The sequence below is a fragment of the Pungitius pungitius genome, chromosome 1 (assembly GCF_949316345.1).
Source record: "Pungitius pungitius chromosome 1, fPunPun2.1, whole genome shotgun sequence".
Lineage (NCBI taxonomy): Eukaryota > Metazoa > Chordata > Actinopteri > Perciformes > Gasterosteidae > Pungitius > Pungitius pungitius.
The window spans coordinates 7,111,083-7,128,476 of NC_084900.1; the positions used below are offsets into that span (position 1 = coordinate 7,111,083).

Consider the following 17,394-nt stretch of genomic DNA (forward strand, 5'->3'; position numbering starts at 1 on the left):
CGAAAGTGATGTAAGGCTCTTGTTACCCAAACACCATCTGCTTGATCCTGTTATATAAAGAAAGCAATGAGAGAGATGTGCAATTAAAGCTTTTCCTCCCTTTTCTTTTTTTTTTTTTTTTAGATGCAAGAGACTGAGTGCAACGGCGCTGTCGTGTTTCATGGCTCAGGGCCCCCACCAAACTGACCACATTTTTATTTGGAAAGATTTTATTAATTTAAATAAGTAGTTTGGATTGCCTCCAAAAGAGGGGGCATTTCATACGGATGCATCATTATGAGTTTGATGATGTTGTCATTCATTTATTTCCCCAAACATTTCAACCGTAGGTAATGCAATTTGAGCTTGTGCAATGACTTGTGAATGTCATCATGATTATTAATGAGAATATATAGTCATTAGTGACAATAGCCTCTATTTATTTCAAGTCTACCATCATTTCAATATAGCCTACATGACTGATTACACATGTGAGCGTCCATGTTTTTTTACATAATCCAGTTGCCACGGAGGAAGACCCTGTCATTTTTTTGGGGCGCACCGGCTCATTTTTTGTTTTGTTTTTCAGATTCCACACTAGCATTTGCTGAAATAGTTTTAAATTCTTTACTGAAAATAGACAAAATATCAGAAAAGTGTCCCTTTCTGAACCCCAAAGAACTCTTTAAAAAAAAAATGGCACAGGCACTCATTAAGGATGAAGGAAACAGTATGCAATGATCAAGTGTGCGGCTAAGGGTCACATGTATCGGAGTGGTTTAGCCTTTCCCCAGGAAGTACTTGAGAGGGCCCATTTAGGGGAGACAATGCCATTTCCCTCCACACACATTTCCTCGAGGGATATATAATGCTTCCTCTTAAAATACAAAAAAGTTGAGAGTGTGATTGTAATCAGTTTGAGGCATGTGAGCTGTAATCCTCTTTGGTGTAAAACCATATAATAAAACAATCCAACCTTCCGGCACACTGGATGGTTGACGTTAAATTCCTAATTTTTTCATACATGGGTTAACAAAAAACGTATTTTGTCATCAGAGAGGTGCTCTGAGCTCAAAGGATTCACATTATAATGTTGGGCATTCCCAACCTGGCTGTACGCCTCCTTGCTTTTGAAGTCCTGCCACTGAATATCTTATGCACCTTATACATTATGGATCAGACAGCTATAACAGATCAGGTCTTTAACAAGTTCCAAAAAACGTAAACCTTTTCTTTTTGACCTCGGCGGACAGCTTGCAATCCGGCCTGCTAATTTTAACAATTTCCACGCTGTCAGCATTTCTGCCTTACTCTGAGCCAAAAGTCTAAAAAACGACTGTTTTATGCAGTTTGAATGACTTCTGCTGAGCAGCAGCTTAATAAAAAGTAATTGACTTTTCCATTTGATTTTAGATAAGATTATTTTTTGCCACTCCGTACGTCTAACTAAAGTGTTCTTACAAAGTAAGTTTCAATCAGATTATTGGTTTAACTTGCTGATAGTAACATCTTGAGCTCAAATCAGCATACCGTTGATCCTGCACCACTTTAATGCGGTTGTGCGGGGCATTTTAATTGAAGATTAATTAGCGAGACTTTGCCAGCTCTGCAAGGAGGCAGCACACACAGTAAATGCCCCGCTGAGAGCTAGTGCCATTGCCCTGACTTGTCACCTTGAGAGAGACCCATTGAACAGCACGGGGTCTGCTGAACACTGTGGATAAACACAGCTCACACAGCAAACCCGTGTCCTTTCTATGCCTTTGTTGACCCTTTTTTTTTATCATTTCAGCACCACAAACGACACATAAGTCAAGTTTACTTTTAATGTGATGTGTTTTATGTTCCTTTGTCTCTGACTCTCACAGCTGCTGGTTGAAAATTGAACATGCCAGTTTTTTTGTCATCTGTCTTGTTGCCCATTGTCTTACGGTTGGATGTTATACACCAAACGCCACGTCCAATTCCTTATATGTCCAACATATTTTGGCGGTACATGTTCCTGATGGTCCATGCCTTTTCTGTCTGTTAGATATACTCTTGATTCATAGTGGAATTTGATTGGGTCACTGGGCAGCTAAATTCCGATTCACCCCAAATGTATTGTGCTAGTTAAAGTGGGTTATATTTAGCACTGTTGTCTGGCTTTTAAATCTATACTCACTGTACTGAAATGGAAAGTGGGGCAACCATGCTAAAACCGTACCACTTTTTTTCCTGTGCTTTCAGGGTTGTATATTTTTGACCAGGGCAAAATGTAAACACAACAATATTAAACTGTATAAGAAATACATCTGATTAATCAGAAAGCACTACATCAAACCCTTTCTGATTGACAGTGGGTATGTAGCATAAGATAATAACTACAGATTTGTGTGTCTGTGGTGTCATTTGCAAATGGAAAATAAACTTGTACTAATGAAACGTAATATGAGCACATAGTATGACTTGACGATGCACACAAGAACTAACAAATATGCAATATTTTCCAGGACTACATTGCTGTGAATACAGACGGTGAGTAACTCGGAGTAAGGTGACTCAACTTAAATGAAAATGCCTTTTTGTCACTTTCTGCAAAAAAAAACCAAAGTGGAATGACTGAACAAAGCAACGCCTAATAGTTTCCTGTAAACACCATTTGTTGGGCTACTATTAAATCACTGTGACAGACCACATGGTAGTGAATGCCCCGTTGTTACATAACAAATTAGATGTGCTCGAACGCTGCAATGGGGGCCACCGAGAGGCAATGCCTCCGAAGCAGCTCCTGCTAGATTTAACTGGGGATTAAAATCCTGTCACAAGTTTTTTTTGCAAAGGACCTATCCATGATTCAGAGAGTCACCGATCAGATCCCCTTTTTGATCTTCTTCACATGGTATGTTATTCAATGGAATGGTATTTGTTTACTTTTATGATGACCTGAAATGACATCAAGCACAGTAAGATGTCCCAGGAACGGTGCATTTCACAATAAACCACAGGCACGTGTGTGATTTTTTCAATACAACAAGTAAACATTGTGTGCCTGTAATTTAAATTTTGTTTATTTGTAGTAATTTCCATTTTCTGTCAAACCTTTTGGGCGGTGCTTATTGTTTTACTGCAGAAAAGTGGATGACATAAGCAACATTTTTTTTGGCCATTGACCACGTTACATTAATTCTGGAGAGCAGCCAAAGGGGTGACTGTGATATATTTCACTGCTGTGTTTGCCGTATCCGTGGTAGCTGCAGCACACCGCAAAGCATGCTGTTGCCTCAATGCTGTATGTTAGGGAAAGTAATGCCCTTCATTCAGTAAGATAAGGCACATTAATAATTCTTTCCTCTAGGCAACATCCCTGAAAAATGGGCTATTTCCTTTGTTGTCACATTAAGGATAGTTAAATCCATTTGCTGTACTTTCCCAGCTATGAGAAAAGTACTTGTCTTGGTGTTACAGTTTCTTTAGCCACCAGTTGTGTTAGCTGTTCTAAGTTAATAATTATTCACTGACTACCAACCAAAGAGAAGAGGTTAACAAATATTGACCAGTCAGGATTATTATAGATTGAGGGCCATAGGGACTGAGGTAATAGTCGGCAGTTGGTTTACTGTGAGAGGGCAAAGCCCTAATTGGTCTCAAGGGCTTTTTTTTGCAAATAAACAGGAACCCAGTCCTCAGTGTGCATTTGTCCAAACAGGTTCATCACTAACCAAGCTGTGTGCATCCTTCCCTAGAGTGCTCGAGTTTCTGTGTGACGAGAATAAGTGCGCATGGCTTTACAATTCTTTCCTGTAAATATAGTCATAGAAGAGATACGATTCATTCTGGCATTCAGCTTGTTTATTGCATAAACGTGCACAAATGCACCCCCACTCCCGGCAAACCCTTGCTGACACTTTTTCTATGAGCAAAACATAGTTTGACTCACTGTGTCATTTCACCTAATTTCATGGGTGGAATGTGTACCCCGACACCCTTCACATCCCCTCATTGGCAACCCGACACCGCCCCCACTGACCCTTCGGATGCTTTATTTCACTCATATTTTTAGATATCCTTTTAGGCTTTGCACCACGGTGAGTAAGACCAACGGCTGCGCACATCCATCAGTGCTGTGGGCATATCCGTCGCGCCATCAAAATGAGAACGACTGAAATTCGGACCAACCATCATCTGTACTTTTGGATTACTATCTTTTTGGAGGGTCCCATCAACTCAGCCTCACACGGTTATTCACAGACTTTCAACATGTCTTGTGGATGATTGAATAAAATACTGCATTAAGGCGTAAAAAAGTGTGACTGTTTGCTAAAACCTTTGCGATAACCGCGTGCCTCATTCTAGGAACATCTCTGTGCAGCTTTTGTTTCACGATACTTTTGTTTTCTCACCCACCGACCGGCGCATACTCAGGGAAAAGCTTCTGGGATATTGGTTGGTCATGTTGTTCAACCTTTAAGCAGTGGTCTGTGTCAGCAGCAGCATGCTGCACACTCGGTGTTAGGTGCTGTGTGTGCAGATGGAGACCCGAGGGACCTCAGCTTTAAAACGTGACAGTAGATGCAACAGCAGCAGAGGCCATTGTGAACTGCTGATGAAGATTAAGAAGGCCAGCTGCTCAGTTGTAGACTGAGCGGGGTCAGAAAGTACCACACATGATTCAATTTAGTGAACATTTTCTTCACTTCTTGCACATACACACATCAAAAATCACATTCCCTTCATATCAGGATTCTGGTTAGAAAACCAGCATTCACTCCTATCAGGTGTTTGTGTGCCATTTCTCTGTCTCCCAAAAGCAATTTCTATGCCCTGCATTTGAGCTCAGTGAGGCCCGACCATGCTATCACCTCACTTTTATTGACCTTAACACGATATACAAGGATTATAAGCATGTTTAGTTTAGTCTCTTGCTCAAGTACGTAATAAGATTCAAATATTTTCTGCCTTGGACAGTCAGTCCAACCACTTTGCCTACCTGTAGCTACCAGTGCCCGCTGCCATCTCATCCCAAAGTAAACTGGTGCCAATGAGAGACATCAATCTAATAGTCTGGCTCCCAAAGCCCCAGACAATAATATTTCCATTGCTCCTTTTTGGTCATGCCTACAATCAAAGTTCAATCAGAGTTCGCGCCTGCCCTCGCTAAACACGGCACGATATTTACTGCGCTTGGCAGAGCTACTGCCTCGGTCAGATGCCGCTTAGTGCGCTGTACACACTGTGCTCCTGAAGAGGGTGGCAAGAAGAATTCAACAGGACTCGTAAAAGGGAGTGCCACCGGGAGCTGCACATTCCAAAGGGTCTCCGACAGAGGCGAGGAATGCTGATGCTGGAGCTGATCACATGACTGAGGGAACTCTGAGAGGAATTTAGCCTGCTAGGTCGTTTTTAGAGAAAGAGATGTCAATAACTTTTACAAAATGTTACATTGCCTAAATAAATAAAGATATATACTAACGGTGGCGACAGGTCGCACGGTGCGAACTCCTGGCAAAAGTGCCAACAGACAAACAGTGTTGACCAGAGTGGAGAAAAAGAGGATGGGTGCTCCTCTTGGTGGAGACACCGCCATCAGCTGGAGCCACAGTACGAAAGCACTTGACGTTGAGCTGTATACTTGTTACAATTTTATTTTATTAACAAAAAAAATGTTAAAAACCTACCCATAATTAGAGGTAATGGTTTAAGGGACCAAAACTCAGCCCAATATGTAATAGGAGCACAATGTTTGCCTACTATCAAAGCTCAGTCATGTATCACCATCTAACATGCAACGCCCAAAGTGATATCTGACCCCTCCTATAATGGGTCATCCTAACTGACCTCAAGACTGTTCATAATTAAGCATCCCTTTCACCATTTTGCAATCCATTGGACTCGAGTGTGGTTTTCATGATTCATCCTTTTTAAAAATTTGAAAAAGTCAAAGCATCTTAATCATGTGGTCAAATTGAAACAAATGAATACGCTCTTCTCTGGCTTATCCTTGGATTCAAATGGTCAGTTATTATACAAGAAATGGTAAACCAAAATTGGAAACAGAAAGGCAATAAAGCTGTAATATATACTTCACTTATACTCCCCTGCCTCAGGTTTTCTTTAACAATTCAAATAGCACTGTTCATTTATAAGCCGTTGTCAATGCAAAGTAGAAAAACATCAAATTTTTGATGTGCAGTCACATCATTGCATCAGAAAGAAATTAGTAAGTACATGCAAATAAAATAAAAATTACTTAAAAAATGTAAAAAGATAAGTCTAAAAATTGAACTATGCTCTTCTTTTAGCTGAATAAAATGACTGCAGCTCAACCTGCTGGTGACTTTCAGATGCCTTTTTGCGCGGAGGCTTGTTAGGTCTGTGATGAATTCCTAAATGCTGTATTAATAAACAGACAGCCAGATAAGGGGTGGGCACAGTTCATCAGGCGGCCCTCCCATCAATCCCACCCTCCTTGGCGTGGGCATAGCCAAAAGGTGAGAGACACATCCGTCACGCCGCTCATCTCGGGCGGAGCAGATTTGATTTGTCAGGCAGTTCGACCTTGAGGCGCGTTACAGTGGCTCACATGTGTCTTTGCTCTCTCACACGACGCGATAACTGATGGGTTTGCATACAAATTTAACACGGGCACGGCATCATTCACTCAAGTGATACTTCAGTGTGGCTCAGACCAACTCACTGTGAAATTATCTCAGGGGGCATGTTGCGGAATGTGTGACAGGTTTTGCGTCCACGTCCAAATGCAAATGCCTCTTGAAAACGTGCGTGCGTCTTAAGCAACAATTTCAGTGACAGAAACGTAATTTAAGCATGAAAATTGAAAAAAAGAAATCACGTCAGACTTTTTTGCTTTCCACACTTTTTTTTACTGAGCAGAAACTTGCTATAAGATAAAAATGATCTCATGCACATTCATTTACAATACATTCCATTTATTCCAGTAGTGTCTCTGCATACTGTACAGGATGATGAATTCATTTTTAGGAGCAGTGCAATAGTCAAGATCCCTGGAAAACAGAGGGATGCTGCATTCACGGTAACCTGAAGCTTTCTCTCTCTCTCTCTCTCTCTCTCTCTCCCTGACTCTCTCCTCACCGCGGCGTTACCCCGCCCACCCTTCACCTCTGGTGCAGCAACTACGTAGAAAGCACCTCTGTGTGACCTCATTAGGGGTTCAAAGGTCCTCCGACTCAGGGACGAGAACAGGCTCGAGGGAAACGACAGTGAGCGGTATCGGACCGCCGTTCGACACCCAACCCAGAGCAGATCTGTTGAAGGAGGGTCGATCGGCCGCCGTGTCCCCCTGCAGCTCGGGGTAGTTGGGCAGGGGTTCCTGCAGGAGGGGCTTGATGGGTGCAGGTCTAGGTGCTTTGCCAAAACCGCCGAAGGGGGTCGCCACCCTGAAGGTGACGGAGTGACAGCGTGTCAGGAGCAGTTGTCATGTGCTAATGAGAGGGACTGCGGGGACAGTTGGAGTGATGCAACCAATTACAGCAAAGCAGAGACTTGGACCAAAGGTCATGTTGAAACATTTTCAGTGCTTATTTTGCTAAATCAACATTTGTCTCCATGATAAATGTCAGTTTTCAATTAAAAATATCCCAATTTTGCCTCAGCTATGAGGAAAAATATAAACCCTTGGTTTATTCAATGCATGAAGGATTTCTCTTTACCAGACCATACATGGCGTGACTTGCTGTCCTTCTGTCAGTGTGTTACCTGTTGAAGCTTTTGTATCCGGGTAGGTCCGTTCTGGGTTCCGGCTCCGCCATATTGGTGGTGAGCATGTCAGCCAGGGCCGGGTCACTGATGATGGCCTGCTCCCAGGGTGAGTGGTATGACTTTGGTACAGCTGTACTGTTGAACTTCTCCGGAGGGATGTCTTTCAGAGGACCTCCGTACCCTGGGTGGGTTTACAGAATAGATTAGAAGGCTTTCCTAGAATCAAGAGCGGGTATTTCAGTTTGAAAATTTGCGTTGTATTTTTTTAATTTACTCAATTCTGGAATTGAAGTTTTGAATTTTTTCCACACGTGGTTAGTATTGAAGTGAAAGTAAATAGCCAAAAGAAATACTATTTCTCAGGAACAGAAACGGAAGTCCAAAAAGATCCTTCCATTTGATTTCTTTTTATATGAACCGACCACAGGCCGGTACATTTTAGTAGTTCATTCAGTCTACTGATTTATCATCATATGATTTCCATTATATCACGGTTTGAGTTTTTTCCAGTTTTTTTTTAGCTTTGTTATGCGTTAAAGCAACCTTGTTTATATCACCAAGTGCGCGCACACACACACACACGCACAATACACATGTGTATTTGTTCATTGCAATACCTTCCAGTTGTTTTTTCTTTACCCCTTTTATTCCCTGTTAAAGCAAAACAAATCAAGGAGCAGCCTCTGTGTAATTCTGTGTGTGTGTGTGTGTCTGTGTGTTTGTGCATGCCTGCATATGCCTCCCTGCTTAGTCTATGTATCCAGATGGGAGGAGACCATCCAAAGCACTATCTTTCAAACCCAGTGCTTCACTCAGGAGGGCTCCCAAGCCCAGGCGTTACATAACACACAGCGTCATGTCACGTCCCAACTTATCACAATGAACAATCCCCCTTCCTGAGTTTATGTCTTGCCCTGAGGAGGAAGCAACAGAGACCAAACACACCCGTGGGGAGGCTTACAGATTTGGGGGAAATCTATTACGAAACAGTGTGTCAAAGGTTTTCGAAGGCCATGGAATATTGTTCTTTTTCTTTGACATTTAGCTGAGTTAATGTATCTTTTTGATGGAGAGTTCTGTCAGACACCCAGCTCTGTGTATGTCGAGATAAAAGTGTTATCCCAAAAAGCCTTTAAAAGCAGGAAAACTCCTTTTTGCTAGTTTTCTAAACCTAAATAATTTTAATAAATGCTCCAGTAACAAAATACAGATCATATATGTCTATGCATTGTGGCAAAAACTGTTTTAATGCACACAAGTGGCCATTTATCAACATCTACGGCCCTATGCATCTTATTGTTAACTGTAAATCGTCATAATGAATCAGTTTCTTCTTTCTTGTATATGTTTCACGAATTATCTGAAGGTTTTATTCAAATCAAGTGTTCACTGTATAATACTGCTGCCCGGTTAAGAAATTTAGCTTGACAGGCAAATAGAACATGCACCCCTGAATAAATCAGAGCTATTTTAAGAGTTCTTACCATTTGATACCTAATGCACCCTGGCCTGATTTCTGCAAAAGCTGGACTGACTTCATTAAGACACTGAAGGGTGGTGTCCGGTCCCGAGCTCCAGAAATAACACCCCACCCCTATGCAGACGCACTTGTAACTGAATCAGCAGCGGTTGTGCGTCCACTGGGCACAATTTAAAAAAAAAAAAAAAAAAAAGGGAGGAAGTGAGTGCACCGCTGATGTTATCTCCGGCACGAAGGCGAATGGGAAACTCTTCCCGTGGGTGAAACTCAACATTTTGGAAAAAAAATGTCAAAGCTGATGGTGACGAGAAGGGGGTGAAAAAAAACAAAAAATGTTCAGAGTGAGAGAATTTTGTTGAACTTTAGAGGAGTAGATATGAAACAGGAGTGGGATGAAGATATAAAAACAAAGGAACAGGCGGAGGGATGTGGAAAGAAGTGTGTAATCATAATGCGCCGTCGGCCAGCACATTCCGAGCAAACAGAAAATATTTTCCCTGACGCGATCAAAGCCTGCGTGAGTACGGACAATGAAAAACAGTTGAATCCTCATCAAAACACCAAACATTCAATGCATGTTTTGGAGCAGACTCACACGCCCTGTGCACCAGGGGCGGTACAGTCTAAAGACCAGTGGATCGAGTATGTTAAAATAAACCAACAACTGTAGAGGACGTCCAGTGTGGCATAATGCGCCAGACCAGCAAGAACCTGGCGAGATATGACATCACTAGTTGAAGCAAAAAATGAATGACAGAGCTGAGTCACTTTGTCAGTGATCATGTGAAAGTAAGGGCGGTTGAGGTCACCGACACGAACAAGCCACAGTCTCAGCTACAGTATGTCCCTGCTGAAATGATTTCTTATTGGTGCCTACCCGGGGCGATGCGGCCTGGATTTGGCTCCACGCTTGTATCTGGTGTGTCAGACGGCACAGCAGGAGGTCGGTCAGCATCAGCGCTGTTCTCGCCCCCGGGGTTGTCCGTGGCGCTCCCATTCTCGGGTTGAGCAACTGCCAGGCTCTAAAAGGAAGATCCGAGAGGCAAATTGAGCTTTAAAGAAAAGTGAAACATAAACTGTAAGTAGGGGTTGAGATTCAAAAAGGATTATTGGACTTCTGAATGTCTCCCTTTAGCAGGAGTTTCCCAGTTTGGCCGATGTTTAAATTTCCATCTTTATTTAGCAGCTAATTAAGGGTCCCGTGTGTAGGATTTAGCGACATCTAGCGGTGAGGCTGCAGGTTGCAACCAACTGAAACGTTTGTGCTTAGCAGAACTACGAAGGTCGAAGCAAAAAATGAAATTTAGCTACGAATATTATATCCAATTTTTGCCTGTAGAAACCCCTACATGTGACATGCTAACCCGTTAAGTGTAACTCATGATGACAACAATCTAATGGCACCCCAGATTCATTTTTTGACAGATTGTTTTTAGCAAAAAAATAATATTACGACTGGCATGCACAAAAAATTCTGTGGCATTGTTCATTCTTTATGGAACCAAATCCTCCACTACTCAGTGCTGCTATCCTTCATGTGAACTCAAAGCAGTAGGCAAAGCCTCGATTTTTACACGTTTTCCAACACAGAGGCAGACAAACTGTGCGTCCACTTTTTCTCAAAAAGAAACTTTCCTTTGTGGGCAGGGACAAAATGTGCCGCTGCCTACAGCTTTCATCCCTCTGAAAGATATTTATGATGATTTACTGCAGGACTTCCTCAGGAAATGTTGACAACTTGAAACAGAATCCCTCTGTTGCCCCGAGCAATAAACAAACCAGAGTTATAAGAGTTCTTCTCACTTCAAAGATGAGGCGAAACTCTTCCTTAGAGCAGAACAATTATTTCATCTATGGACTTCACGAGGGCAATAAGTACACAAGTCACCACGCAAGTAAATGAAAGAGGATATAACTACCGCTGCTAATTAATTGGATGCGACAAAAGTGAAACCTAGTTCATCTTGATTCAATTTTACTGTGAGATTTGCTGCGTGAAATGCTTTACGTGTGAGCAGACCACGCTAAGATAAGCACTGCTGGGAAAAGACAATGCCGACTTGGCTCACTGCCAATCCATACACAAAAAAAGTCATTTATAAAGTGACTTATGACTGACTGAAACTATACTATCCTGCACTACTACAAGTCCGCCGCACAAGTCAAATAAACATTCAAGGGTTTTATCTTTTCCACGTATACTTTGTCGGAATGTGGGGTATTGTGTTAGTGGTAGTTTTTTTCAAGGGATGGAGGACAAAGCCGTGGGGGAAGATTGATAAATGTGCTTGAAGAGAATACATCATGTGTGTTTAACGAGGGTTATAACAATCCACATTAATCAACTTTGTGAGTTAAAAGAAATATGATTTGCTTCCTGAGAAATGACACAGCCATGCTAGCTGCTCCTCCCTGCTTTTAGTCTTTATGCTAAGCTAATTAGCCTCAGGGGCGACACACGTGTGTGTGTGTGTGATCTTCTCACCTAACTCTCTAAGGGCGCACAGTATTTTCCCAAAAACGTGTCACTACTCCCGTGAACATCGACGTGGACAGAATCGACTCCACATTGTTTTCCCGTGCACGCGTGTTTTTGTATGCTTTCGTTCACACATGGTTATTGGATCACAGCGTCTACGTACATTGAGCTGTTTGTTGTTCTCATTATGGATGCTCTCAAAAGTGTATTTCTCTGAGCGTCGCTGTCGCATTTTGAAAAGACGGGAGCCCCGGTTTGAGGCGAGAGACAGCTCCTCCAGCATGATGTCCTTTGGCATGTTAATTTTCTTCCCAAGATCCATCTCTATGTCTGGACAGAAAGAGAAATACAAAACATTGAATGTCTTGAGTATACAATTATATACTTGGAAATGTATTTGATTTCAGAAAAGAAATACTTATTTTTCCAATTTCCCATAATTCCACCTATTAAACCTCATTGAACATATATTATATTCACGCGGGAAAAAAACTGCTGCAACAAAAGCCCTCAACATGGACTGCTGAGTTGGCACTCCTGCCAATATGATGAATGAGCAATTATCTTCTCTCGTATTCCACTCATGTGCATGTACAGCGATTAGCACCGCGTGCTCGCTACTGCGTGCTGATCATGAAGATGTCACAGGCCCATATCCGAGTCGGAGGTGCATCATTTGCCAGAATATCTTTCAGCTGTCGGTGGCCTTCAGACCCAGCCACACAGTTGTCCTCCCCCGGAAATAGCGCGTTTAAAAAGGACAACGACAAAGGGATTAGTTACTTTGGCCCATAAAAGTATTTCATTTACTTATTTATAGTTAGGGTCATAGAAGGGAGGGCTGGCAACTGCTGCACTGGCAAAGTGCGCTCATATCGTGTCCAGTAAGTCTGGCAACTGGAGCCCGGGGGTTTACAGTGAAGTTAATATGACTGTTAAATCCATGTCCATGTTGACGTGTGATACAAAGAGAATGGAAGGGGCGTGGAAGGAGCAGGACGTGAGGAGAAGGAGACAAGGTGCAAAGGAAACAAAAGCAAAGAGCGAAGGAGAGAAAAAATACGGCTACCTTCCTGGGCTTCGACCTCCCTGCAGATTGCCGCCGCCTGCATTTGCCTCTCCCTGGTCGTCATGGTGGAGAACTGTGACATGGCTGCCCCTGGGGAGTTAGGGGGGGGGTGGGGGGGGGGGGTAAGGCAAGAAGTCAATGGAGACAAAGCACATCAGTGCAAAACCAGTTCAAACGCACAATGAGACACAAAAGCAAGACAACACGGCAGCAATGTTGACCATCGATTGGCCAACACGGAGAACACACACCAAGCACAAAGACCCGTCAGAGCCGATAGAATTTATTGGTTCGGTGAAAAGGGCAAAGGTAGCACATCCCTTTAAATAACCTTGGGCTGTTAAACGCCAAGCACATGCTCTTCATACATGGCAACCAGCTGTGTCAGGGCGTCTGGGAATCAATAGGTTTGAAAACACCGAAATGTGATGAAAGGACACAGATGGGGAACGTGTTGCCGTCACAGCACCTACTTACATTGGTTTTGGTTCAGTAGATTTAAAGCAAATTTTACTTTACTACTGTTTTTTTTCATCAGCAAAAATACGTATATGCCTATTTGCCTCAGTTGAATCAGATTACTCCCCACATAAAATGGACAAGCAGTAAGACCAGAGGACTTTCATGAATCAAGTACACAGATATAAAAAAAGCAAGCAGTTTGATCAAAAGGAAAAGGAAGAAGTGAAAGTGGCTTGTGAAAATCATGCCTGAGTCAAAGGGAGAGTGTCGCGTTAGAACTGAAGAGCACACCTTTAGAGGCCCGAGTGACGGCTTACCTGTCCTGAAGGACCCCTTTGGGCGGAGTCCTAGCTTGTGCCCGTCTCCTCGGGGTAGGACGTGAGAAAGGTATGAGGAGAGAAGGTCAGAGCAACCCGCGGGTGCTCGCGCTTCCCGACACTGGGGTTTGTCATTGGGAGGGTGAGCGCGGGGGGGCTGCAGGCCAGCCCGACCCACTGGGTGACTGAATGAGTGGGTGGGTGTCACTTTGACTGTTGTCATTGGTATTTAGTTCGCAAGCAGACGGGTGACTAAATTTAGAGTACTGCTGCTACTGCTCGCTGGGCCCTCCATCCAGCCATCTATCCTCCTGCCAGTAGCAGGAGGATCAATATTACCGATTTCAAACCAGGAGTACCCCAGTGGGTATGTCCGCACTTTATTAACTAATAAAAATTATGTTAGATTAAAATTAGCATGGCAGCAGAAAAGTTGACAGTCAGTGTAGCCATAAGTTACGGATATTGATAAGAACAGATGACATGACAAAGGATGGACATTAAATGCTTTTTTTATATCATGCATTAGAATAGACTCTTTTGAAAAAAAGGGGTGCTATTTTACAAAAAAGCCTGTGAATCATTGCTCTATATTATTCCTGCTTGCTTCACTGTGTCACCTTGACGACCTGAGAAGGTGTAGCCTGTATCTGTGGCATAATAAAGGTCAATACAATTCAATATTTGGTCTAAACTGCAAAGTAAAGTGCAATACACTGCTGTAACCTAAAGATTTTACACATATAAATTAATTAAAAAGCACCTACGGGTTTAAAATACTCTTGGAAATCACTGACAAAGCTTTTACATAACAAATTAAGTTGTTTCCGCTGCAGTTGCCTTAGTCAGCGCTCCAGGATTGCAGCTAACAATAATTATATTCTGTGACATATTGCGTGGGAACATTACCCCCTGAGGGCCAACAGACCATCAGATGCTATTTGTTTTAAATGCCATCATGTGATAAAGGACAAAGACCTAATAAGGTGCACTCACTTCATAATCCAGTCACTATGTTTTTATTTATTTTTCTTGATTTAATTTACCTCCAATATAATTCCTAACTTAATTACAGAGACAAATAAAGGAAGGAGTTTGCAGCACACTGCTGAGAAGGGAAAGCATAAAGTTGGATGGTAGCAAGTTCGCTGGCATACTGCAATGCCTGGCATGACAAAAAAAAAAAAGAAATATACGTATATAAGTTGTGTGCATTGCGATCCTCACAGCATCTTTGACATTTGAACAGGTAGGGAAATAATTTCTGTTTGTCATCACCCTCTGTTTCTTTATCTCTCATTCTCCATAGTTCAGCCACAGTAGGTACGCACTATTATTATGTAACTGGTGGTCACCATAGGAACCAACCCCTCCCTAGACCCCTCCGCTGGATACGGAGCGAGTGACTATCCAAGACAACACGTCATGGGATGGCACAGCAAGCATCTTATGGCCCAGGGCCAAGCATGAAATGATTGGAACAGAGAGCAAAGAGCACAAAAACACAGTACAATTTGTGAAAAAAGTTCTATTTGCTTGTGTTTATTTTTCAAAAGGCTTTGAGAATTCATATCTGAAGTAGTTTGGAGCAGAAATGAATTACTGGTGTTGCATTATGACCATAATAAGCGCTGTCTGAACGGAAGCAATGGAGTATAACCATCTCAGACACTATATGTCAGGATGCTGAGCCAATCAGATGAGGCACAACACAATGACGTGTGATGAATTTTATTCATCTTCATAAGATGACTTGGTGAGAATCACATTGGGATATTATTTACTCTGTGGAAACACAAACCTTGCTTTAATCTTTGGAGTCTATGCAGAAAGCCCAAACCAAACGCTAGTCACAAACTCATTACCTACTACAAGCAATTCTCCCAGTCCCAAGAAACCTACCATCAAGATTTATATTTTACTCTATTCATGATTAGGACTAATCAACATCCGTCAAATCCCCCCCTCTAGCTATGAGTGTAATGGGCCAATTCATTTCAGGTGCCCAAAAGAAAACAATTGTCTTCTCATCTTCCATAGTTAGTGGTGTTCTAATGCACTAATTAAATGCACCTGGTAAATAAGTGTATTAATTAATAAAGTTATTAGAGCTTGTGCACCATGCTGAGTCATAGCATAAACCTTTTAAGCCTCATGTCTAATGCATAAATAACTGCATGATGCGGGTGGAATTATTTACTGAACTGGAAACACTGCAAATGTCCTCATTTGTTTGATTGAAAATCCAACAAAACCAGGAAAAGAGGTGTGCAATCACTGCATGCTAAATACGCACTACATCCACGGCAAAAAGCAAGAGAAATAAAAGTTCACAAATTCAAAACATTCTGGTTCAGTTTCTTTCTCCCTTTTAGCATCCTCAGAAATATCTTTTCTCAGGACATTGTAATAAACCTGTGTCCTACATTTTGAAAGCTTAACTGAACAGTCAACAGTTACAGTTGTCTCCAGTTGTCCTTGTTACTTTACAATTAATCATTTCCCATCACTTACTTGGCCCAAACTTTTATTCACTCATTTGAATCAACATTCTCGCTGCCTCATCTTACAGGCCAACTTCAGAGTACTTACCAAACTACAAAGTTGTCATTTCAATGTTCTAGAAAGCATTAATTATTTACCCATATGGTGAGTAATCATCCCTTTTCACATTTGATTATGGCATTCGTTAGATTTCATCTTAACTTTTTATTTATTTAACTGCAAAAAGTAGAAAGAATTGAGCTGACTCTCCTCACTTGGTCGTTATAATAGGAGTTAAAAAAGCAAATTCTCCAATGTATTATGGGATCAGTGAAACTTGGGGGTTCTCTTATTAAAAGGTCACATTGGTTGAGTTGTGTTCTATCGCCTCCAACCCCAAGTGTTGCTGGTGTACACAGACTTGTAAGTTTGTTCTCCCGTGGGCCCCTTAGACTCAGAGGAGGACACTGGGGGCCCCGGGTTTGCCTGTGTGACTGACCTCTGAGGCTGCCACTGTCTGGGCAGGGACCTGTAATCAACACGACGAGCCGGGGCGGACCAAAAGGACGGCAGCGGGGCTCTACTCGCGCCGCCGCTTTGGCTCGGCCTCCAAGTCTTCGGCCCGGCGTCGTGGGACACCCTGGCCTTCCACTCTGCCGGCGGCTCGGGCAACATTTTGCGCTGGGCTGCCAGGCGGACATTCGCCGCCAGGCTTTGCTGGAGGTTCTGGAAGGCGAAAGCTTCATCCACCAGGCCCAGAGGATGGCGGGAGGCGGCCTCCCAGGGCATGAGGGGTTTGCGGCCTTTGTGTAGCCAGGATGCGTGTCTTCCTGCGGGAGCTGTGGCCGGAGGCCTGGGAGAAGAAGACGCAGAAGCTGTGTTCCGGCCCCCGGGTGGTACTGGGACTGGTGGGGAAAGGGAGTAGCTCCTGCCAAATAACTGCAAAGAACGATTCAGAAAGGTTTATTTTAGTAAGGATTCACACAGCTTGGAAAAGGTGCTATAATACTCATATGATGTAATGCATGTTTCATTTCATTCTTTTCTTTATTATTGCAAGCTCAAATAAACATTATTTTAAACTTATTGCTGACTTCATCGTCCTGTTGTAAGCCACCTCAACCCAGTGCTTTAGCATTTGTCCAAACATAGTGTGAATGCCCTTCACAGAAGAACTGGATTATGGGCTATCCCGAATAACCCACAGTCATCTTGTTTTCATTGCATCTGTACAGCAAAACGTAAGGATGAAAATGACTTTTGGAATATTTGTACTTGCATCCAAAAGGACGCTTAAACAGCCAAAGGTTATGTTGAATGACAAAGCCACTCTGTTCCCTTCGCCGTCTCTGACAACACATTATTTTGGATATGGCAGATATGGAGAAAAGACAGTGCTGCCACC

General features: G+C 42.6%; 1 protein-coding gene across 1 annotated transcript; it reads right to left on the reverse strand.

Moving 5' to 3' along the window:
* Nucleotides 1-6,815: 6,815 nt before the first annotated feature.
* Nucleotides 6,816-13,743, reverse strand: LOC119222722 (myozenin-2-like). Its single transcript, XM_037479571.2, has 6 exons — nucleotides 13,506-13,743; nucleotides 12,727-12,816; nucleotides 11,821-11,987; nucleotides 10,056-10,200; nucleotides 7,696-7,879; nucleotides 6,816-7,376 (listed from the first exon to the last, which is right to left on the reverse strand). Exons 1-6 carry the CDS (start codon nucleotides 13,726-13,728, stop codon nucleotides 7,151-7,153), a joined length of 1,035 nt encoding a protein of 344 aa, XP_037335468.2. The 5' UTR covers nucleotides 13,729-13,743; the 3' UTR covers nucleotides 6,816-7,150.
* Between the last annotated feature and the right edge of the window lie 3,651 nt (nucleotides 13,744-17,394).